General features: G+C 32.3%; 2 protein-coding genes and 1 pseudogene across 5 annotated transcripts; 1 reads left to right on the top strand and 2 right to left on the bottom strand.

The window, feature by feature from the left end:
* Window positions 1–1,179: 1,179 nt before the first annotated feature.
* LOC21408297 (transcriptional corepressor LEUNIG) lies at window positions 1,180–10,065 on the top strand. 4 transcript variants are annotated; one of them, XM_024167295.1, is made up of 18 exons: window positions 1,180–1,357; window positions 2,490–2,587; window positions 2,722–2,831; window positions 2,931–3,245; window positions 3,329–3,417; window positions 3,551–3,647; window positions 3,733–3,796; window positions 4,218–4,267; window positions 4,691–4,984; window positions 5,118–5,246; window positions 5,642–5,884; window positions 6,670–6,775; window positions 6,888–6,997; window positions 7,160–7,309; window positions 7,851–8,006; window positions 8,106–8,222; window positions 8,629–8,832; window positions 9,609–10,065. In XM_024167295.1, exons 1-18 carry the CDS (start codon window positions 1,326–1,328, stop codon window positions 9,750–9,752), a joined length of 2,508 nt encoding a protein of 835 aa, XP_024023063.1. In that variant the 5' UTR covers window positions 1,180–1,325; the 3' UTR covers window positions 9,753–10,065. The 4 variants fall into 4 exon arrangements, with proteins under 4 accessions (XP_024023063.1, XP_024023062.1, XP_024023060.1 ...); XM_024167294.1 differs by having other exon boundaries at window positions 5,103–5,246; XM_024167292.1 differs by having other exon boundaries at window positions 5,064–5,246.
* Window positions 10,066–12,237: 2,172 nt separating this feature from the next.
* Window positions 12,238–16,270, bottom strand: LOC21408296 (gibberellin 3-beta-dioxygenase 3). Its single transcript, XM_010100648.1, has 2 exons — window positions 15,783–16,270; window positions 12,238–12,829 (listed from the first exon to the last, which is right to left on the bottom strand). The coding sequence occupies exons 1-2, from the start codon at window positions 16,268–16,270 to the stop codon at window positions 12,238–12,240; spliced, it is 1,080 nt and encodes a 359-aa protein (XP_010098950.1).
* Window positions 16,271–21,848: 5,578 nt separating this feature from the next.
* On the bottom strand, window positions 21,849–22,393 carry LOC21408295 (annotated as a pseudogene).
* Between the last annotated feature and the right edge of the window lie 2,924 nt (window positions 22,394–25,317).

Here is a 25,317-nt window from a genome sequence, read left to right as displayed (position 1 = left end):
GTTATTCTTATTTCTGAAAACTCGATTTTGAGAGTCGATTTTGCTTAAAGAAATGGAAAATATTTGAAAGTTATTCTCACATTTATAAATTTATTTTCTAAACCTATAATTTTAAACATGTTTTTAAAACATATCCAAATAATGAGTGATTTTCTTGACCTTCAAACCTTAATTAACACGGAAATCATGTACTTTTTTTTGAGTTTTTTTTTTCTTTAGTATAAAGAAGTACAAATTGACGGTCCACAAAAATATGATAACAACCATTAAATATGATCACAAGTTTGTAATAGAATCTAAAATATGTGATTATATATATATTTAAATATTTTTAACATATTTTATCATGTTTAGATTAGGCATGTTCAACTCAAAATTGACTCTTTTTTGTGTGTCAATTTATCCAAATCTAACTCTATTTTTATTTTTCTCAACCATAATTAGTAAAATTCAAGTTATTTTTCGAATCATGTGTAGTGACCCATATTACTAGTTCTATTTCCATCTAACTAAACAGAGGTTAAAGTAATTCAATCGTTCTTTTTATTAATCAAAAAGTAATTCAATCGTTTAAAATGTTTTTTTCATACAAATTTTTTTAAAATAAATAGATTTTTTTTATAAGATTAGAAAAAATAAATCATTGATAATTTTTTATTTTTAACTATTAAATCTGTATTAAAAATTATTTTATATTTTTTTAATTTAATATAACTTTGATCATATACACAATAAAACTCAAATCCCGTTTAATTCTCCGTTTTAAAATTTTAATATAAATTAAAATGTAAAAATTTTTAATGTAATAAAAAAATTATAATATAATTTTTTATATAAACTTTTTATTATAATAAATTAAAATTAAAAACTCAAATAAAAAACTACCCATGCCAAATTATGAAAAAGGTTGCGTGAAATTTTGGCAGTACCATAGACAAAGAACGGACCTTTCCATTTTCCAAAGGTGTCCCCCTTTCCAGTCCTGACCCAAAAAGACAAAGCATATAAAAAAATTAAAAAGAAAGAAATAAAAAGAAAATAAAAAGACGGAACAAACCAGAAACGTGAAAAACATATATTATTATTTTTTTCAGGGAATATATTAAAATAATGTTATCTTATTTATTTTATATTATAGTATAAAATGAAGGTCATCGTCTTCAAATGGGAGGTTTCTTCTTAGAAAAGAAAAAGAATAAACAGTAGAGTTCTGTGAAACCTCGGAGGAATAGAATTTCTACTCTCTTGTTTCTCGTTCTTCTCTTAGAAAACATTTCCTCAACTTTCTTTCCTTTTTTGTTTTTTTCTTTAATATTACTGTAATCATGTCTCAGACTCACTGGGAAGCCGATAAAATGTGAGTTTCATGCACTCAAAATATATATACATATATGTATATTAATATTGTTAACATTATTTTTTTCGCTTGAAATCTTCTTTTAAGTCTTTAGTTTTCTGGGTTGGTCGTCATTTTTGGTCTACTGCTTTTTGTTTTAGTTTTTGGTCTTAGGGTTTTCAGTTCAATTTTTTTTTTTTCCCTTTTTGGGTTTGTTCTTTCCCCCCTTTATTTTCTTGAATGGGTTTTATCTCTTTGTCTTTCAGGGTTATCTTTCTTTCTTTCTTTTATTTTTTATTTTTTAAATTTTTGTTGGGAGGTTACTTTTGGGCGATCTTCTTCTTCTTCTTTTGTTTATTTATTTATGAAACTGTTTGTGATCGAGCTTGAGCTCTGCTTAATGATGATAACCTTTTTAGCTTTTGATCATTTTTCTTTTTCATATGCTTTTTTGTGTAGTTTTTGTGTTTCCTGTACGACTTTTTTTTTTGGTTGGGTCTAGGGTTGTCTCTTTAAGGGTATTTTGTGATGGCCACTATTGTTTTTGTATGTTTCTGAAATGTCCTCTTCTTGTTTGGCATTTTTTTAAAAATTTTCAGGCTCTTAATATTGTTGCTGTTTAAGGAATTCTCATTTTTTGGGTTCTGGGTTTAATTTGTCCTTTTAAAAAAAAAAAATATTTATTGGGACGGACTATGTTATGGGGTGGGAGGGGAGATTTTGGGGTTTTCTGTCATTTGAACCTTTTGAAAACAGGTAATGGGGAATGGGATTTCTTTTTGCACTTGTGTAATTTTCACTATTAGTTTCATATAATAGCCAAAAAAGACAAGAAGGAAAAAAGGGAATTCACCTCAACCAAGTCTTGCTACATTTGGTTGAATATAGGCTTTTCTTTTCGTTTTTTTTTTTTTTTTTTTTTTTTAAGCTAATAAAATGTTTTGCGTGGTTTAGTTCCAAACAGTACCAACGTTAACTTTGAACTCCGTTTTTATTTTTCTTATGGGTGTTTGATTCGTAGTTTAAAGTTTCCATTTGCGTTTTATTTGTGTTTTGCATATTGGACAATGGACGGTCTACCATTGTCAAATTTGCGTTTTTGAACGAATGAATATCTGATTGGTGAAAATGTTTCTGATTCTTTTGAGGTTAGGTTGGATGTGTACATATATGATTACCTTATAAAGAGGAAATTTCATGCTTCTGCTAAGGCTTTTCAAGATGAAGGCAAAGTCTCTGTGGATCCTGTAGGTAAGAGCATATATATATATATATATATATATATATATAAGAGATAAAGATATACTAGTTAGTATAACATTTCCGGTCTGGTCAATTTTTGTATCTTTTCATTGCTTATTTGATTGTTTAAATGTCATGTTCAGCTATTGATGCACCTGGTGGATTTCTGTTTGAATGGTGGTCTGTCTTTTGGGACATATTCATTGCCAGAACAAATGAGAAGCATTCAGAAACAGCTACATCTTTCATTGAGGTTGATGGAATTTTCTACTTTCAGTTTCTCTTGTTTTCGTTTTGTAAATATTATTATTTTTTATTTGTTGTCTTCCCAATGTCTTTTTGGAAATGTCAGACTCAACTGGCTAAAGCTCGAGAACAGCAGAAGCCACAGCAGGTGCCTCCGAATCAGCAGATGCAAATGCAGCAGCTTCTACTGCAGAGGCATGCTCAACAGCAACAGCAACAGCAGCAGCAGCAGCAGCAGCAGCAGCAGCAGCGGAGAGATGGGGGTCAGCTTTTGAATGGCGTGGCCAATGCGCTTGTTGGCGGAAACGACATGCTTATGAGGCAGAGCCCTGCCGCTGCAAGTGCCATGGCAGCAAAAATGTACGAGGAAAGATTAAAGCTTCCTGGACAGAAGGATGCTTTTGATGAAGCTGCTATGAAGGTAATTTTTTCGCAATGAACTAGGGATATGTCTTTTCTTCAGATTATTTCATTTCGGGTATTAATGATAGATTTGTTGCGCAGCAAAGGTTAGGTGAAAACGCAGGTCAGATTCTGGATCCAAATCAAGTGTCATTGTTGAAAGCGGCTGCTTTGGGTGGCCAACCTTCTGGGTAATCTGTTCAAAAAACTGCATTTATCATCAGAATCACGGTTCAGTTGCTTTTTCTATTGTTTACACCCTTTGTCTGATTGGCCTTTTCATATGCATTTTTTGCTTTATGTTCTATTACTGTTGCCTTTCAGGCAAATGCTTCATGGAATACCTGGGAGTATTTCTGGAAATATTCAGCAAGCACAGAATCGAAGCCAGCAACTTCCCTCTGTTCCTGCGTCACCACAGGTCTATTATGTTTTCAGTTTGTTCGTTTCCTATGTGAATATGATTGTAATTGTCTTACCTTAGTATGTCTTGTATGCTATAACAGGATAAAGGTGAGATGATGAACTCCAAAGGTGCTGGTCCAGAAGGATCAATGATTGGCATTCATGGTACTAATTATTTTTTCTTTCCCGCACTCCTCCGTTTCAAAAGTTTTTGTTTTTTGTTTTCCTTTTTTTTTGGGTCTTCTTTGTTCTGCCCTTCTCAGTTAGAGCTTGATTACGAAAAATTGAACTTGCAATTGACTTTGTATGCATTTGTGCTTGCTCGTTTTCACCAACCCCAACCCCACTGCACTCCCCCTCCCCCCACAACCCATTTTCATTTGGTTGCAAAATGTCTGTTGCAACCCTTACTCATAAATGCAATTTAAAGAGGGATTTTTAAAACTTCAATATATTCTTCAGCGTTGTTATTTTAACATTTTTTTTTTTGTCTTCTTTGTTCTGGCCTTCTCAGTGTTCTTATTCTCATTTGTATGATTTTTTTGATATGAAAATTGGTCTTCAACAATTTTGGATCATCATACAGGCCCAAATCAAGGCAGTAACAATTTGACTCTGAAAGGTTGGCCTTTGCCGGTATGTCACAAAACTCCAAATCTGTATTGCTTTTGCATTCTTCATCTATATACCTTTGATGTGGTCATTTTCATAAAGACGAAGTTGGTTAGTCAGCAGTAGTTGATTCAGTGGGCAAATGCATTTTGCTATTAAGTGAACTGCAGGGTTGTGTTTTCGAAACTATAATCCAGCATAGATGGATAAAGACAACTAGCACGCCAGAACCTGAGAAATAAATATGTATCTGGTCAAAACTTGTAAATAATCCTATGTTGGACGTATTGAAAAACTCATTTTCCCCCCTTAACGAGTGTGGAGCAGTATCATTATATTCTGCACTGTGTGCACAGATTGTAGCATCGTATATCGATTGATTCTCGGATAAATTCACGTTGCAAGTGATTTGCTTTTTGTATTTTGAGGACATTTATTTCTTTTTAGGGGCTCGACCGCTTTCGTTCTGGACTTCTTCCGCAATCAAATCCTTTGCTGCAGTCACCTCAACCATACAATCAACTTCAGCAGCAGCTTCTGCTTCAGGCACAGCAAAACTTAGGATCCCCATCTGCCAATGATATGGAAGCCAGAAGACTTAGGATGCTTCTTGGTAATCGAAGTATGAGTTTTGGTAAGGATGGCCAATTAGGTTCTGTTGGCGATGTATCTAATATTGGGTCACCAGTCCAAGTCGGTTGCCCTGTACTACCTTGTGGAGATCCCGATATGTTGCTTAAGGTACAATGTTTCTACATTTTAGGATTGGCAGTTTCTTCTAAGCTTCCCAATATTATTTGCTTATAGATTCATGTATTAGTCACAACATCAACACCTGCAGAATAACAATCAACTGCAGCAACAATTTTCGCAGCAGCATCTGCTTTCAAGTCAGACTCCTCAAAATTCAAACCAGCAAATGCGCCAGCAAGATAAGGTGCTTGGTGCGGGCAGCGTCACAGCAGATGGTAGCATGTCTAGTTCCTTTCAAGGAAATGACCAGGTTTGCTTTCTTCTTAAGTTTGGGTATAATTGTAACATGTCTGTCTGTCTCTCGTCTTTTTCAACTTGATCATATTTGGCACAAATAAGTATTCCTAAAATGCAGATTCATTTCAATGTTCTTTTTATAACTGGGTCAATAAATGTAAAAAAGGAGATAATTTCTGTTCTAATATCTGGCTGTCTCACATGCTTTATGCCCCTATTCTCTCAGTTTTGCTTAGCTTACTTTCCTTTCTCGTTTATTTTAAGATTTAAATCTCAGCATAATGCCAAAGTCGGTTCAGTTTGAAAATTATTGGTTATTAGGGTCCAAAAATTTCCTTATCTTCTTTAGGATTGAGAATTTGTTTACTGGGGTTGGAGTCTCTGATTTGTTTTATCCTCTTGTTTAAGGCTTCAAAAAGTCAAATTGGGCGAAAGAGGAAGCAGCCCGTGTCATCTTCAGGTCCTGCCAATAGCTCAGGGACGGCAAATACCACAGGACCATCTCCCAGTTCGCCCTCGACGCCTTCTACTCAGACACCAGGTGATGCTATGTCTATGCCAACTTTGCCCCATAATGGCGGTTCCTCTAAGCCTCTACTTATGTTTGGCTCAGATGGTATGGGCCCACTTACAACAGCACCAAATCAATTGGTATGCATAACGCTATTCTAATTGGATTGGCAAACTTTAAGTTGTGTTTGTCTCGTTTTTTATGCATCTTTTGTCTTTCCCCTTCATTAATTGGGGCTAACTATGCTTCTTGGTCATCCTAATATTGAACTATTATTATTGTTTTTGGTAACTGGTAGTGCCAACTCCGTCCCCTTGTAGTTAGTCTTGCTCATATTTTTGGAGCTGTAAATAAGTAAATAAACAAAAAGATTTTGTTCTTAATGCAGAGAAAGAAGCAGAGGTTCATGTGTTCATAAGTGGTTTGGAAATGGTATTTCTCCATAAGAGATTTTGAAATGCGAATGAAAACGGTTGAGATTGACTCTTTTTTTATTATTTTTTGTGTGCTGTGTGTGTTCTCAAAACAATAATAGAAGTAACTGATCCATTTTTATTTAGTTTGGTGGCTTCCTTACAGTTTCAAACATTTTAAATCCTGAACAAGTTGAAGGTTATAGGTGTAAGCAATTTCTTAGTTATTATTTCTTAACGTTACCTTTTGCTCAGATAAACAATGATTATTTGATAAATTTAACTATCTTATGAAAGATCGGACACCATTTTTTTCTCCATAAGAATGATCTATGTTCTATATCCCACGTCACTTGTTGAACTAACTTTGTTTTAGAGGTTCAGATTCTCATTGGCAGCTACGTTTCTCTTAGTTTGTTCCATTTCTAATTAAGAAAATGCTATTTTCTTGTTCAGTATTATCTGTAGCAGTTTGTTTGGCAGTTAATAATGCCACTGGGCAATGATTTCAGGGTGATTTCGTTGATGATGGATCTCTAGAGGATAATGTCGAGTCATTTTTATCTGATGATGCTGATCCTAGAGACAGAGTCAGTCGGTGTGCAGATGTCAGCAAAGGTACGATGAATACAAATTTTTATATATTCAAATTGCATGTTGTTATTATTAATGATGCTTTGATATGTATAGAAATTGAATTTAAGGCTAAGATTTTTGTTTTGAACCCTAGGCTTCTCCTTTAAGGAAGCACGGGTTATTCCTGCTAGTACAAACAAAGTTGAATGCTGTCACTTTTCACCTGATGGAAAATTGCTGGCTACAGGCGGACATGATCGAAAAGTAAGCCTTGGGCTAGATTAAAATTGTTCTGCAAAACGTGATTAACATGTGAAATGCTAGTGCTGCAGTTATGAGTTTCTAAAATTCGACCCTTTTTAGTTGGTTCTTTGGCGTTTACAAAGCAATGTAACTTTCTTAACCCTGATGGCGTTTGGTACCCAGGCTCTATTGTGGTGCACTGAGTCCTTCATGATGAAGTCTGCACTTGAAGAGCATTCACAGTGGATAACTGATGTGCGTTTTAGTCCTAACGCGTCGAGGCTCGCCACATCTTCTGCTGACAAAACTGTCAGGGTCTGGGATGCTGACAATGTTAGTGTAACATTTTCTTTCAATCTCATTGAAAACTAGATATTCTGTTTGCTACTACAAAATTGTCAGGTCTCTTGAGCTTGAGATGAATTTGACTTGGTTGTAGGCATTTTCATTTTGTTGGGCCAAGTGATGATAGAAATTAAACTCAAACTCAAATTGAGTAAATATGAAGCAACAAAAGCTGGTGTAAGATGTACTTTTTTGCATGGTTGATATTGGATTTGACAGTTCATGGTTTAATTTTTTTGTTCTTAGGCGCCTATTGAAATATCAATTAATGAATGATTTTTGAAAATTTATTATTATTATTATTATTTTTTGCATTTAACCTCGGTTTGTAAATGTTATTTCTTACAGTTTCTTTTCATTGATTATACTCGGTGAAACTGAGTTGAACCTGTTTGAAACTTTCGCGTGGTTGAGATATGTTTCTGTAATAATTTTGTTGTATTTTTACTCCAGTTCTGTGGAGCTGTCTGTTTGTTACAGAAAAGGATTCTTCTTTTAATGTGCACGGATGAATGATTTTGTTTTGCAGCCTGGCTTTTCTATTCGGACTTTCACGGGACATTCTACAACTGTTATGTCTCTGGACTTCCACCCCAGCAAAGAGGACCTTCTCTGCTCCTGCGATAATAATAGTGAGATAAGATATTGGGGTGTCAAGAATGGTAGCTGTACTGGAGTTTGCAAGGTATAAATCATGCCTTCATTGAAAATCTATCAAACGTCAAGAGCTGGTTTGCTTTAACCACTCTTAGACAATTAACATCACTTTTGCTACTTTTGTTAGGGTGGAGCAACCCAGTTGAGATTCCAACCTTGTTTTGGAAGGATTCTCGCAGCGGCCGCTGACAATTTTGTATCCCTACTTGATGTGGAGACTCAAGTTTGCAGGCTCAAGTTACAGGTTCATTATGAACTTTCTATTAATTCTTATATTATTCAGATTAACTCTTTCCTATAAAGATTGTCAAGTAAATATAATAGATTATGTGCTTGAATGTATGGGTACTTTATTTTGATGGGTTGTCAATTTTTTACCAACATTAATGAGATATTGTTTTTCGTGAGAAGAACTTGTGCTTGAATGGAAAGCTTGTAGAGTCATACACTCCATTGGTGGCCCTTTTTATAAGCAAAATTTCTGGTGCTGGACACTTGTTTTCTCCTTGTTCCCTGTGTTATATTGAAAGCTTCTGAATATGCTTCTCTCTATCTCGTTCTTCCTTATCCTTTTTTTTTAAGTTGTAACTGTTTTTCTTGCATTCGCCGTGCTTTTTTCTAGTTCTGTATCTTATGGATTGTCATCTCAGGGTCACAAAAACCTTGTCCATTCTGTTTGTTGGGATTTATCGGGAGAGTATGTGGCGTCTGTGAGCGATGACTTGGTTAGGGTGTGGAATGTTGGCTCTGGTAGCAAAGGGGAATTTGTCCATGAGTTGAGCTGTACTGGCAACAAATTCCACACTTGCGTTTTCCACCCGACGTGTCCTATTTTGGTGATTGGCTGTTATGAGGCAAGTTTTAACTCACTCTCCTTTCTTTTAGTCTCATTACCAAATGCTTTTCATCATTGATGATTGGCGTAACACACTTTTGATAAACATTAACGTATAAAGATATTAGGGAACTATAAATTGGCTATTGTTTTGATGATCGTGATAGGCAATAGTTAATGAAGTACTGTTTTGTGTAATACTATAACATTGTACGGTGTTAAAACTGTTAAATAGTATTAAGTAGAGAGGACGTATTAAGTTGGAAAATACAAATTCATAGTCGAACATCGTACTATATTAAACAATACAATATAGCCTTCTAATATGGTGTACCATGCCTTCACGGATAAAGAAAGATTACTACTTAGAATTGATGCTCTGTGACAAGCATGATAGGCGTGTTTGTTCTAGTTGTGTGTGTGGAGTCTCATTATCGTCAAGACGTGGAGTTAACACGTATTTTTGTTGCCTTAATTTTACTTATATTAGGGGATACCCGGTTTTGGGGATGAAAGTAGAGAGAAAAACACCCAAGTTTGAGAGGTGCGAGTCGTGTGATTCCTTTGTAATTTTCTTTGCAATTGATAACGTGGGTGAAGCTGTCACATTAAGGTTGAACAACCAAAAATCCTGTGTTTGGGCTTTCTTCTCGTCTTTCTTTTATATTTACTGCCCAAAGCATTAGGAATTTTAATCCACAACACCAATTGCCTTTATATCAATGACAACCAATTATCACGCTCAAAACGCGTTCTTCTTACCGGGTTTTAATTTTCTTGTGGTGAAAAATCTAGACTCTGGAGATTTGGAACATGGCTGAGAACAAAACAATGAGCATCCGCGCGCACGACAAGCTGGTATCGTCTCTGGCGGCGTCAAAGGTTTCTGGTTTGGTAGCTTCAGCTAGTCATGACAAGTGCGTTAAGCTTTGGCAGTGACCGTTTACTTTTCCCTTTTTCCTGACAAAATGGGTAATACTCTCACACTCGCTCACTACACAAGGAAAACAACAGTTGGAAATCAGATATTTTTGAAGTTAAAGACTTTATATAGTTTCTGTATTTGGTACAAAACCGTTTTGTAGATGGTGACGAGGGTTTTTAGGTCTTTATACACCCAGTCCCAGTAACCGAAAAGAAGTTCATCATACTAGAGCTAACAACTTAGTCAAACAAACTTGGAGGAAACATGTGTTTTTTTTTTTTTTTTTTTGTTCAAATTACGGTGGGGGTATAATGTAAAGGTTACTTTCTTCATATTATGTCAGTTTGTGTCTGATCTATAGACTATATATCTCTTTGCTTTCAATATTTTGCATAGACACGTATAGTGATCAGGTGACTGGATGCTGGCTCAAGCGTATATTCAGTTTTGTTATGCCATTACCCTTTTAACGGATCTTTATAATTAAGGTGAATTCTATATTCAGCCACCCAAAAAATAAAAAATAAAAAAGTGGAAGAATTCTATGGTAGTGTATTAAAAAAAGTGCCTTTTATTATTAAACCTCATTTTTGCGATCAAGTTCGGTTAGTTTACCCAAAACGTGTTGTTTCCTGATAATTACAAGTTCAAATATGATGTTCTCGTTCTCCTCTCATTAGCTGTTCCGTCACTCTGTATTTATCATGTCTTTTAAATTTGACAATTTAAGTTTCACCACATGAATGTGAAGCAAGTACTAAAATACTTAATCAATTCATAAGGTATTAAAATTTAATCGGATGGAAGATCAATAAAATTAGAAAATGGGACATCGGATCTTAATTGTGATAAATACACAATCCATATTTGAATCGACGTGTCATGCATGGACATGTAAACTAATTCGCGAGGGTGCCTTTAATTAAGCCTATTACGTCATTAAACGTAAATGGACATGTAAAGAAAGAGAAATTGTAGTAAATAATAGATTTATAAAATTAAATTAAATTAATAGTAGCTTCTAAAATTATTTAAAGTAAATGGTAATTTATTTTGTAAATGTTTTATTTTTAGTTGGTAAAAAATAGTTTACGTGGTAAAAAATATTTATTTATGTGAAAAGATCTTTTTAGTAATCGTAAAAAGAGAAACTACATGGAAAAAAAAAAAATTTAGTCGTAAAAAGAATATTACGTAGTAAACAATTATTTATTTCAAATATATTTTTAAAGTCTACTATTTATTTTAATTATATACTAAAAATCTGTTATTTACTTTATTTTCTTTAAACAATTTGTGGTGTCTTGAATTAAGCCTATTACTTCATTTATGAACAGGACGAGATATTAGACAATTAGCAGATAATTAACAAAGGAGGTGGTTTTCTTATGGGATTGAACTTTTCTGTTTCGAAAAAAATGGGAAGAGGCCAATATTTTAGAAACACAACAAAAAACCTAAAAGGAAGGAAAAAAAAAAAAAAGAGTTCTTTTGGTAGGATTAAGAAAAATAAATTAACAGTACTTTTCTATTTTTCAGCTATTAGATATGTATTAAAAATCATCTATTATGTATACTTTTTTAATTTGATATAATTTTGATCATATTTAACAGTCAAAAATTGATACTACTGATAAAGATGTCTACCGGAAAAAGCCTAAAAAAAAAAAAGTTAGTTGAGCCATTACTATGTCCAAAGATTGGTGGCTATATTGTGAGCCCTCAAACCGAAGTTCAGATTGAACCAAACTGTCTTGTAACGATATGATTTTATTTTATTTTTCAGTCAAACAGTTTGGTTTGGATTTTCTCTAGACCAAAAATTATGTTTTGTGCTGCCGGACCAAACCAAATTATGAACAACTCTATGTGTATTCCCCAAATTTTAAAATTATACTTGCATTTTAACATGTTGATTTGTACCATTCAGTTTACAATTAAAAAAAAAAAAAAAAAAAAAAAAAAAAAAAAAAAAAAAAGTTGATTTGTAACTTAAATGTTACAGTTTATTATTTTTTTGTTGGATTATTATGAATTATGAGCCTTGTGGCACTTTGGTCCTCCAACTTTTCTTTTATTGTTTCTTTATTTTTTTCTAACAATTTTGGCTTATGACAATAAAATTAACAAAGATTACTGAATTTAATAGGGATCGTCCCATTTATAGAAATAATTATATTTATTGCTAAATCTTCTTGTTTTTTTTAAGGTTATTTAAAGAATATTTTTGTACTCAATGCATCTATTTTTGTAAAAATTTCACGTTATGACACACAATTACTCTACTGAATTACAAAAATTTATTGACCAATTTTATGTTTAGGAAAATCATTCAAGGGCTAAAATGTCACAATGCTCCAAAGTCGAGGAAACAGTACAATCTGAAAATTATTGTTCTCTCTAAGATAACAAATATTTTTTTTTAAAGAAAGAAAAAACTATGTCCCAAACATGTATTTGCAAAATGTGTTCATCAATAAGTAAGGGTAGCAATCCAAGTCATGCATCATCAATATTATTATTTTTAATGAACTCAAGTGCCTTGTCAAAGTGTGCTGCTCTGATTTCAAGATACTCTTTCCATGTCACTCCACGATACATGCGAGGACGATCGTCATCAATCATCTGAATCAACGATGATATCTTCTCTTCCTTTGGCGGGCCACAAAAATATGCCACCGACACCCGATGATGTGTCTTGTTCACAACCGCACGATGCATCGCACTCTTGAACCGTCCATTCGACATAATGTGCATCAAGTCTCCCAGATTGACAATGAGTGCACCATCCACTGTGTGGACCGGCACCCACCCAATATCCTCCTTACGCTGGACTTGGAGGCCCATGCAACTTTGGTATAGCACAGTGAGCAATGAAGAGTCAGTGTGTGGGGCCAGGCCCATGGCCCTGGTTGGGTCTGGACAGACTGGGTAAGAGTTCAACTGTAGCAGGGCCTGATAACTAGATAACCCGTTTTTGGGGTTGGCCCACTTTATATCTTCGTAGTTCACCCCCAGTGACCTAAGAATCAGCTCCAACAACTTCTCAGATAGTCCTTTCATTTCCTTTTGGTACATCTCCATCACACTACTGAAAAGGGCAAAAGAACAATAATCTCAGACTCATTTGAATGATTTCTGCTGTGAAATACCCAAAATGCAAAAAAAAAAAAAAAAAAAAAAAAAAAAAAAGTAACAACTATACAATGGAATGTTGTGGATTTAAACTTTAAAGCTTTCAGAAAATATGATGTTAGGGTGTGGAATTGGTTACAGTAGTGCTTGAATGGTAATGAGAATGGGAATAGGCATAGAAATGATAATGGAATACAAAAAAAAAAAAAAAAAAGACCTTGATTCTTTAGAAAGAATTTTACAAGTACCATGGAATAAAAATAAAATAACTTCATTTGGACAAAATTAATTATCACAACTCTAAAAATACAACTATAACTAATTTAACAATAATACTTGTACCAATCAATGAATACTGCATGTCTGCATCAATGACTAATTATAAATTAGGCTTACATGAAATGACAAAAGACAAAAGCTATCCCAGAGGTTTAAAATCCTCTAACAACTTTTTTAAAACTCTCCATGGCATTAAGTGTGCTTGATCATGTTTGTCGGTTGTCAGTGATTTACTTTATAAGTTATTTTTAAATTCAGTGATCACTAATATTTAAGTGTCGACTAAATATAGAGTATTGTTATTGCTTTTATACAATATCGTATGAAATAAATTATGACAAACTAGATCTCATCTAATTTAATGCCACAATTGAAACATGCATTAAAACATGAATATCATCATGAGAAAAGGGTTAGGAGAATAATAGCCAACAAGTGATATCTAAATTATATATATACTAGGAGCTCTTTTGCAGCTAGAAAACTACATTAAATTAATAAAAAAACCGAATCATACGTAAATGTTTCGAACTTTTGAGAAGCTTATAAATTCATTTGCAGTACTTTCTGGATGGGTTAATAAGTCATGCACATATTCACCAACAAGAGATATATGATCATGAGGCGAAACCTGTCGTTAGCCTCCGCCTTGCTAATAGAGATGTCGTGGGCATTATATTTAGTGACCGTATTTTATATTTAATATTGGCAAAAAGACAATTACATGTGTGGCTATATTACACATCCGACTGAATAACCCTATTCCTATGCACCAACCTGTTCTTCATCGGTGTTACGGTTGCAGACAAGCCGATATTTAGATAATCATCTTCGATGTAAAGAACTGTATATTGAGTATAAATCCATCACCCTTTTTATTTTATTATTATTATTATTATTTTTTGCTGAAGTATAAATCCATCACTTGAATAATATATAGTTGATAATATATATAGACAAAGTCTTAAGTCCGGAACCCATACAATTTGACAAATATATATATATATATGCGTGTAATGTTTGATATGCTTAAATGCAACACTCAATGTTAGATTTATATGTTAGACTATATTTTAAAATGATATATATAGATTAAAGTATACTGAGTATTACACATACGAATAGACAATGTTACTCTCAAATATGAAAAAGTTACCATACTGATTAAGATGTCAGACTTGAGATATTATATATATATATATATATATATTATCATTTATGAGTGATTTGTTGAAATGGGATTTTTACGTACTATTGAAAAATGCCAAATTTTTTAGACTGGAAAAAAGACTGTTTTTTTATAAACCTTGATATTTTAGTCAAGGTAATGCTAACGACAAATTGTGGATCTTATTCTATTAGGATATTTTTTAGGACAAACAATCTATTGATTGTATTAATCGTCGGTACTGATAAGGGATAAATTATAAATATTAGTTCTTTGATTTCATGTGTACAGAGAGAAAAGGCTGCGTCAACCGCCGTTTAAATGCTACGTGAAAGACACTGCATGGTGATGCATGCCTCTGTCCTAAAATTTCATTTTTGTTTGTGTCTCTATTTTGTCGTTGGTTCTCTGGTTTTTTTTTTTTTAATTTAAAAATTAGTACATATTATGAAATTTCAAATCAAGAATGCATGCATGACATGTATTATATTGTAAGGACCCCTACAGTTAGCGTAGTCTACACCAGTGACAACCCGCCACATGGCAGCCCATATTCATGCAATTCATTGAAAGTAACGAAGTTTTCACAATTACCATTTTGCCATCACTATTAAACACAATAAATAAATAAAAAGAGAGATTTTCAAGATAAGTTTGAAAAAATAAACTATTAGTAGATCAAATCTGTAAAAATATTATCTGTCCTTTATACATTTTCAGTTTTAATGTGAGTTTAATAAAATCTAAGAGGCCTTTGTAAAAATTACTCAATATGAAAGCTTTATTAATAAAATAACTTTTTAAAAATTTTTATTTATAAAATAATTACGGAACGACCAGTTTTTACAAAGAACGATCGGATGGTCGTTCTTCATAAAAAGTAAAAAATGTCATTTTACCAATTTCATTTTGTTAGATAGTCATTCTAACAAATTCATTAAAAGTAACGAAGTTTTCACAATTACCATTTTGCCATCATTATTCCACACAATCCAAAAAAAGAGAGATTTTCAAGATAAATTTGAAAAAATAAACTATTAGTAGATCTCTGTTTATAGCTATCAAATCTGTAAAAATATTATCTGTTTTGTGTACATTTTTAATTTTAATGTGATTTTAATAAAATTTAACAGTAATAAATATATCCCTAACTTATAATGTCCAAAAAAAAAAAGAAAAAGAAAATAGCTCGGTAGCCTTTTGAGTTTTGAGGTAATTTTAGTTTATTTATTTATCTATCTATCTTTTGGAATAAATGTGATTTTTACCATAAAACCGCAATATCAAACATATATGCCGCAAACTAGCCCAAAAAAAAAAAAAAAAAAAAAAAAACAATGTATGCCGTGAAAAATAGCATGATAAAAAATGTGTGAATTTAACATGTGTGGAATTATATTAAATATGTTTCCGAAAAGACAGAAACGAAATGACACTAATAACTTTCTACATTTACGCGTACCAGAATTGGCGACAGTCTTCATGTGGCCAAAGTTGGCGAGCGTATTCCTCCGGGGACCCTGTCATGGAGAACCCCTCCGACCACATCATCTTCGGAAAGAACTTAGAAATGGGCACCAACCCGTACCCGGTAACGCTCTCGGCGGATCGAACCACCCGGAGTTTCCGTTCCGCCGGCAGAGCAAAAAACCGACGGCTTTGGCTCTCCACCTCCTTGAGATGGTCATAGGGCACGCCGTGGTTGGTGACTTGAAAAGCTCCCCATCTCTCACAGGCCTGTCGGATCAGAGAGACCGCATTCGGGTCGAAAAGGTCGATAACGGGTACCGAATGATCATCGCCCGTGAACGACGGGTCGGCCGAGGTGCAAGGTGTCCAAGTGTGGGAATCGGGCAATGTAGGGACAGAGTTGAAGTCTAATGGGACGATGTTGGTGGGGTTGATAGGGTTGGCTATTTTGAGGGATATTTCTGAGTTTAAGGATTTCATGATCATGACAATATACTATGCTCTTGGGCAATATAATATTCAAGAACTAATTCTTCTTCTTTGTAATTATATATGACAGCGATGTATCTATATATATTTACAAGACTTGCATGTTTTTGGAATGGTTAAGAAATCGTTTGGAACTTTTTTTTTAACCTTTTTGGACACGTTTTTGGCCTTATATGCAAAGTGTGGGAATTTCGGATTGGCCTTAATCTTTTTCCTTTTTTTTTTTTTGATGAGTCATTTATGTGTGTGTGGATTTGCATGCATTTAAGGGAGAAGATGTAGTGGCCACCTAAGGTTATGAAAGGCCATTTGTTAGGGTGAGCGTTTCGAAGTAAAATACCCGACTTTTCTTTCGTCCTTATTTTGGAACAAATCAAACCCAAAGTTATAGGTTTAGATCCTTTTGACGATTGTCCCTTGTATTTTTATATTTTATATTTTATTTTTAAAATAGGATTGTCCACTTGTACTTTTGTGTAAGGTAACTGTTGAATTTACAGCCATACATACGTTTTCTTCCGTTTTTCGGCCTTAAATTATTATTATTATTTGAAAAAAGTGAGAAACGTGTGTATGGCTTTATTTGAATTAATTTGGCGTTTCTTGCCTTAATTGGCAATATTTGGATAAACATATTGCCAATTGTGATTAGATTTTTCACCAAATTTGGTTGGAGGAGTTATCCATTGGAGTTTATTACATATTTGGCTAATCAAATTATGGAAACAATATGAATGCTTGTTATCATTTATCAATAAAAGCCATACTCGAAATTGATCATAGTGAATTAGATAGTTAACCAAAAAAAAAAAAAAAAAGATCATGACAATTGATGAGCATTGAATTTGAAAATCTTATTAAATACAATTTTGGATGGGTAACCTATTATATTGACAGGTTGACATAGCATTTTAAGTACTTTTTTATTTAAATAAATTGTATATTATAATTCATTTTTTTATTTTAGAATCTTATTCTTAAGGTAAGACATCTACTGGAAATGCAAACTTGAAATGCAAACTTAAGCCTAAATGACATAAGACATAGGCATCTACTGGAAATGCATAAGACATCTACTGGAAATGCAAACTTGTATTAGCCTAAGAGTTGTTTTTGTCTTCTGATCGATGTTAACTTTTGTCTCCAAAAAGAATTCTTTGGGATTGTATATCATTATTCATTAATTTACTACTAGTCTTAGCAATTAATTTAAAATAACAATTATACAAATTGTTTAAAATAGAAAGAAAAAAGTAAAAATAAAAATAAAAACAAAATAAATGAAAACAAAAATGGAAAAAAGATCTGAAGCAAAGACCAAAAAAAACAAGATTTTAATTTATTTCGTTGTATTTTAAATTAGTTCTATTTGTTTTATTTAATTTAGTGTGATTTTATTTTATTTGAGTGTATTTTTGTTTAATTTATTTTTTATTTGAATTATTTATAGCATTTCTATCTGAATAGTATCAAAAATCGGACACAGTTGCTGCGTGCGCACCATCCGCGAACAGGGGCGTGTCCGATAGGGGTAATGAGACAAGTGTGTCAATGTCTTAGCAGGTGGGCCCCGCCACGTTCTCCCTCCGACCGATAAGCAGGTGACACGTGGCAATGGCAGTAGACCACTCAAGAAATTATGTGGGATTCTTTGTTGTGTGCTTACGTGAGCTCATTATTTTCAGTTAATGTGTTACTGACATGTGGCCACTTATTTGAGCGAACTAATCGCAGAGTGCCATGTGCGTCCCACTAAGGGAATGCCTGATCGGTGACTGACACATGGCGGTTTCAGTGAAACTAACTTACCGCACTAAATCCCTTTCCCTAACAGTAAATAAAAAAAAACGTTGAACGAATCGTTTCGTTTAGCAACTAAAAAAAATCCGTTCATCTTTTGTAGGATGTATAGATGACGAATTTTGAAATTATTTCATCCACATTTTTAATATAAAGGAAATAACATCACTTAAACATTCAAGCCGGTAGAGGCTCAACGGCTCAACTATAAAGTCACTTAGACAATTGCTTAAGACTTCAGGTTCAGTCAAGGCCCCAAATGTTTTTAAAACATATTATGATCACTCTATTAATTAATTAAATTTCTTTAAAAATAATTAAAAAAAAAGAACTATGGGGTAAAAAGTTTGAAAGAGCACAATAACTCTTGAAAGTTGGAACGAGAGTAGCCAAATTTTTAGACATTACTATACTTAAAAATAAATAAAAATATTCATATTGCTCTTTTTTCATCTTTCTTTTGTTTAATAAAATAACTTAATTTATAGTTTTTTTCATTAATCAAACGGCTCTTATAGTTATATTTAAAAAAATGCCCTAATTTTAATTATGAATAGATAGTATTAATTTATCTTTTTATTTTATGCTGAAAGAAACTTTAATTGAAAGGTTTTTTTATTTTGAAATTTATAAGAAAAATAAATCTGTATCTGCTATAATTCAACTATAAATTAGAAATGATATAAAGATCGAATCTAAATTTTATATATAAAAAAAGATGTGTTTTAGTCAACTGATAGTGCTAAAAAGGAGTTTTTCTTCTAAAAAAAAAAAGATTTAGCACATATTTTAATTGATATTTTTCATTTTTAATAAGGCCTCTTAAAACTTCTTTCATCTTGGTACCATCGTTCCTCATCTTTATATATAATTGGATGTTAGGAAGTTATGCATGAAATGTACTACAAGCCAATCCTTTTTCTCTACACGGTAATAATATATATTCAACTTTATACCAATTATGAACGACCAGTTGTTTATACGAATACTGAAAAACGACTTCTCATTCTTAAAATACAATCTTATCTAACCGTTACGACTCACCACATGAGTAACTTTACTATTTTAACAATTGATAAAGTAACTTTACTATTTTAACCTCTCAAGATATTCATAAAATATAAAAAAATATTAAATTATTCCAATCATATTACGAAATTATCCTCCACAAAGATTAATTAATACAATATTTTTGTATTTTGGAACCGCGAAAAGGTGAAAGACACTGATATGCACCGGCAAATACCGGTTCTTTTGATTAAAAAAAAAAAAAAAAAAAAAAAAAAACTGGTTCCTTTTGCATCAAATAACCCCACGTGTTCAATGGAAACGGGGAAATCTTCCCCACAAAAGTAGCAGAGGTTTACAGAAAAGACCTTTAAGAAGTAAGTAAAGGTAAGAGAAAGGTATGGAATTTACACAATTTGTAGAATTATTAAATCTATTAAATTATTTAGTTGTACATGGTAAAAAGTGTACTATAAGTGTGGCACGCATGGTGTACCGTATTGTATTATATAATTTTTATACATATAATGTGTGATTTGTAGTCGATTACATTGTACTGTGTTTACCATCATATTGTCTTTATGTATTAATTTATAATTAAATAAAATTTAAGTCTAAGTATAACATAACTCGGTTGCAATCTCAATCTAAACCTAACATTAAGAGCGGGCAATGAAGAAGGTAAAATTGTTCAATATGGGTATTTTTGTTAAAAAAATTTTAAAATGGGGACAAACTATAATTTTTTAAAAATTGAGGGGTAAAATTATAATTTTAAAAAGTTTTAGGGTCAAAATATACTTTTAAAAAAGTTAAGAGGTCAAAAAATAATTTTTAAAAATTTAAGGGGTCAAAATATAATTTTTTAAATAATTGAGGGGTCAAAGTATAATTTTTGAAAAATGTAGACCCAATATTGCTTCAATCTCGAAATTTAATCTCAGCGTCAGTCCCGAAACCCGATCCCGACCCTTGATATTTGTAAAATATTTTATATATTTTATAAAGTTAAATTGCATAATACGATGTAATACAATGGTTTTTATTCGTCTTAGATATCACACTATGTATTGTATTAAATTTGAATTTCATATTAAACTATATGTTAGGGTCAAAATTAACATCACGATCATCACTGTACACGTGAACATTTAGAGAAATAGGTCAACTCGAATCGACTAAAATCTATTGGAGGCAAGATCTAGTGGAAGCGACTGGAAAAGTCTGACGACAAGAGACCCGCGGGAATACCTCAAATATTTCAAGAAAGAAGGATCTTCGAAAACCACGAAATCTAAATCAGCCGAATCTGACATTAAAGACAATAATTGAAGACGAAACAAGAAAAAAGAATGTCAACTAAGCAAAAGGGAAACTATCCAATCTAAAAGAAAAGAAAACTAGAAGACCTTCTCCTATAAATAGGGGATGGAGATCACAAATTAGACATCTTAGAGCCCCCACATTACGTTAAGACTCTCTCTCTAAATCTCCTTCTCCTCATTCTCTTCCACTCTTCATTATAATTGTACTTTTTACAAGAGATAGTAAAACTCCCGATATCCTATAGTGAATGGAGCATTCACATTAAAGGTGAACAACTATAAATTCATATGTTCATTTATTTTTGTGCAATTCAAGTTCTCGTTTTAACAATCTATAACTTTCAAGAGCAAGAAAGTAGATTTTACCAAATAGTTCAAGTGATGAAAAAAAAAATCACAATTAACAACACAAAGAACAAGAATTGAAGAAGCAACAATCAAAAAGGAACAAAATTTGATTGAGCAAATAACAAGCACAAACCAAAAAAATCAAATGCCATCAAAAGTCTTCTTTGACAAATTTATCAATATTTTAGGCACTATATATATATATATATGAGTGTAATTTTAATGGTTATTTTGATATTTACTCATCAACGAGTATAATTATTTTAACCGTAAAATATTGATCTAACGGTTATAATAAATTAAATAGTTGACGGAAAAATTTATAATAATTAATAAAATTATATTCTTATCACACGAAATTATTAAATTTTTACATTTAATAAGTAACCAACGATAGAAAACGTAATCATTGAAAATATATAGTTTTTCTCTTTAAACCATGTTGTAATGCTTAATTCATAGTATGAACGAGTACTTCGGTGATTTTACATAAAATTTGGCATCTAAGAAAAACCAGCTTCATTAAAATATGAAACAAACATAAAATATAATATTTTAATATATGTAAAGATATACTATTATATATATACACTTTAATTAGATCATGATAAATAAATATAGTTTAATAAATCAACACATAATTTATAAATATGAAATCATAAAATTTAATAATAATTTAATTCGAGCACTTCATGTCGTGAGAGCTTTTTAGAACTACTACAGTGTGATGATTTTTAGTTCATAATAAATATTAAAATCATAAAATAACATGAAATTAAATAACATACCTATTTATAAGTGACATAATTCTTATTTATTGGGTGTTGCGTAATCTGACATATAGATTTCCAATAAAGCTATTGTTGCCACCCAATTAGAACAATACTCGAGGTAGAACTACTATATATATAAATATTAAAAACTAAAGTATCTCGTTTAAATAAAAAGTCTTTAATTTTTTTTATAATAATAAAAAATTTTCATATAAAATTATATTTTAATTTAAATTAAAAATTCACAGTGAATTAAACAAGCTCTTAAAAAAACGTGTTCATAGGGCAGCAAAACCAAGTCATACATCACGAGCATTAAACTTTAATGAGCTCAAGTACCATGTCGAAGTATACTGCACTGATTTTAAGATACTCTTTTTACGTCACTCCACGATATAAAGGAGGATGATCACTATTAATCATTTGAGTCAACGGTGATATCTTCTCTTCTTTTGGAGGGCCATAGAAATACGTGACCGACACCCGATGATGTGTCTTGTTCACAACCGCACGATGCACCACACTCTTGAACCTTCCATTTGTCATAATGTGCATCATGTCTCCCAGATTAACGAGTGCATCATTGACTGGGTGTACCGGCACCCACCCAATATTCTCCTTAGGAGGCCCTCGCAACTTTGGTAGAGGACAGTTTAGTAATGAAGAGTCGGTATGTGGGGCCAGGCCCATGGCCCTTGTTGGGTCTGGACAGACTGGGTAAGAGTTCAACTGTAGGAGGGCCTGATAATTAGTTTTGGGCTTGGCCCATTTATATCTTCGTAGTTCACCCCCAGTGACCTAAGAATCAGCTCCAACATCTTCTCAGATAATCCATTCATCTCTTTTTGGTACGTCTCCATCACACTACTGCAAAGTGAAAGTACAACAACCTCAGACTTTATTTGAATGATTTCTGTTGTAAAATACCCGAATGAGAAGAAAAGTGACAGTATACAATAAAATGTTGTGGATTTAAAGCTTTAGGAAACTATGATGATAGTTATTATGATTTTGAGTACTTGTACCAATGATGAACATTAATGCTTCAATGAACTATAAATTAGGCCTCCATGAAATAAAAAACACAAACGTTAGATCAATCATCCCAAGGTTTCCTAGCAAAAAAGGGGGGAAAAAAATCATTCCAAAGGTTAAAATATTAGCGACTTCTTTAAAACTCTCCATGACATCAAATATGCGTGATCATTGTTGTCACGTTAATTAACTTCAAACGTTATCGTCTATTTTTTTTTTTTTTTTTAGTAATTAGCGAGATAAAGTAACTGATATCAAAGAAGCGTAACACATACCAACTAGGTGATATCCACTACAAGCATCTTGTCCTACACCAACTGGGTGGTAGGATATATAATTATTTTGGGGTGCTTTTTGTAGTTTAATGAAGTATAATGTAGTATTATATATATATATATATATATATATATATATATATGATGACCCAATTTAAGAAGTTGTCTCTTAAACTTACTATCATGAAATTCACTTAAAATACTTCAATTAATTAAGGTGAAATTTACAGAATTTTTTTTAAATCATACGGTAACTTTTAAATTATAAGTGGCCTCAGTACATACATATAAATAAAAAGGTCTTGTCATAATAAAACATATTACGGAATAAAAATGTGAGCGGTATCCATTTCTCATTCTCCACACTACTCGCCTACTGTTGCGCACTGTCTATAATTCATTTTTCATTTGTTGCTTTCCTACAGTATAAATACATCTTAGGGGTGAGTTTATACTCAGTAAGTAGGAATTTAAGTCTCGCTAATTAAAAACAGAGTACTTAAAGCATAACACTAATGCATGAATCATTTATGCTCTTTTATGAATTTGAGTTATTAAATGTTCGTACCGATTGTGTGCGATCAACGGGTATAAAGGGTTTGCAAGGTCCCCAATTACACCGTGACCATAATTCAGTTCATCATTTTTTTTTTTGATCGTAAGTCCCTCAATCTTGGAAGGTTGGTACGACATTCAACATTAAACTGTTCTCATTAATTTCATTAGTGAGCATGTTACATGATATGACATGATATTCTATATCATAGAACATAAACATGTATATAAGACATGTATAATATTTCACTTTAAAACTTATTTATACTGTAGGTGAGATTTTCACTTACCTGCTATTAGCTAAGGTCGGGACTATATTATATTACTCACCGAGCTTAACCTCTACTGCTGTGTTCTATAAAGAAAACCCACTGAAAGTGTGAGTTTGACTCATTATAAACTAGTCTATTAGCTTAGTATACTTAAGAATTCATTCCTATACTTAGAAATATTCCCTTTTTAAATAGGAATCATTTAACTTTTTTTACATCACAATGATCGTTTTAATAAATTCTTATCATATACTTTTCCTTAATTGCCTTTACTAATCGGTCTTAACTTAAATCTATTATTTACCATGATCTTTGTCTAAGTTACTATTTCACATTATTTCTTAGGTTGGGCCCAAAATTGTATTAAGGCCCATTAGTCTCCTACATGTCTACAACGGTCTTTTACACTAGCATGCCTAACTTAGGCTTGAAAAGTTGCGGGCCTAGTATAGGTGTTAGACCCGTATTTAGTGTTAAAAAAAGTTATCAATCCAATCTTGTTTTGAAATCATTAGTAAATCTCATTTTACCGCTAGTAATATCATCGGTTACTAAGAATTGAGCCCGGTAAACACTTAGTGATTAATTTTTTTTAGAAGATAACCATAAGTTTGTAACACTTTAAAAACTTCTTATTTCGTCTTAATATGATCTAAAAATTTTGTGTTTCACGAAAAACGAGGTCAGCTTCGGAACAGAACGAAATCTTAAAATAATTAGGGCACAAATATTATTTCGCGCAGTTTTTAAAAATGTCCCAAAAACGCATCCTAGAATCGGAATTGTGATTTTTTTTGCAGTCACAGAGATTTGTTCATAACGTCGAAGACTTCAAGAGCCGTGCCTCAAAAATCTCGAAATTGCCCTCTAAACAGTAACTAGTTCAAGTTGACAGTTTGGACAGTTTTGATGAAATTCTAGATAGTTTTAGAAAAAAACGTCTAAAAACACATTTTAGGGGCATAATTGAGATTTTTCTCAGTCACAAGGAAATGTTTAGAACATGAAAATCTACAACTTTTGTGAAATAATATTTTTCTCAATTTGGACTCTAACAGCTCTGAATTTTAAGCCAAAATAGACTAAAAAATTTTACCCGAAAATAAAGCTTATCAACTTAAATCTTTTTTCATCTTTATCCTCTTAAGGTTAACATGAAAAGTTTAAAACTTGTTCCAAACACACAAAACAACAACCTTAAAATATGAAATACAAATTTCAAAACATAGATCTAGTATTAAAAACCCCATGTATGTGAAGATCTAACCTTTTAACACACATAAAACACAACTTTGTAAACAATCCAAACTTTGTTCTTAAAAGGAAAAATGATCAACTTTATGTATGTTGAGCCTTACCCAAAATCTTAGGAGAAGATGTTTTGACCATCAAAATGAGAAGGTCCTACAAAGATATAAACTTTTACTCTAGAAAAAAAAAATCTAAACTTGAACATTCTTAAAAGAAATAGAGGAACCAAGAGAATTACCCTTTGAAGAAAACTTGTAAAAATTCCACCAAAAGCTTCTTCTCCTTTTAGTATTTTTTTGCTAGTGGTGTTTAAGTGTGGAAAAAGAAAAATTTGAGAGAGATGTAGAGCAAGGGAGTGGTTCGGCTAACACAAGAAAAGAGAGAAAAAGTTGAGAA

Source organism: Morus notabilis, unplaced genomic scaffold (assembly GCF_000414095.1).
Source record: "Morus notabilis unplaced genomic scaffold, ASM41409v2 Scaffold100, whole genome shotgun sequence".
NCBI lineage: Eukaryota > Viridiplantae > Streptophyta > Magnoliopsida > Rosales > Moraceae > Morus > Morus notabilis.
Note: the sequence above shows the minus strand (reverse complement) of the source record. Positions and strands in the feature narration are given on the sequence as shown.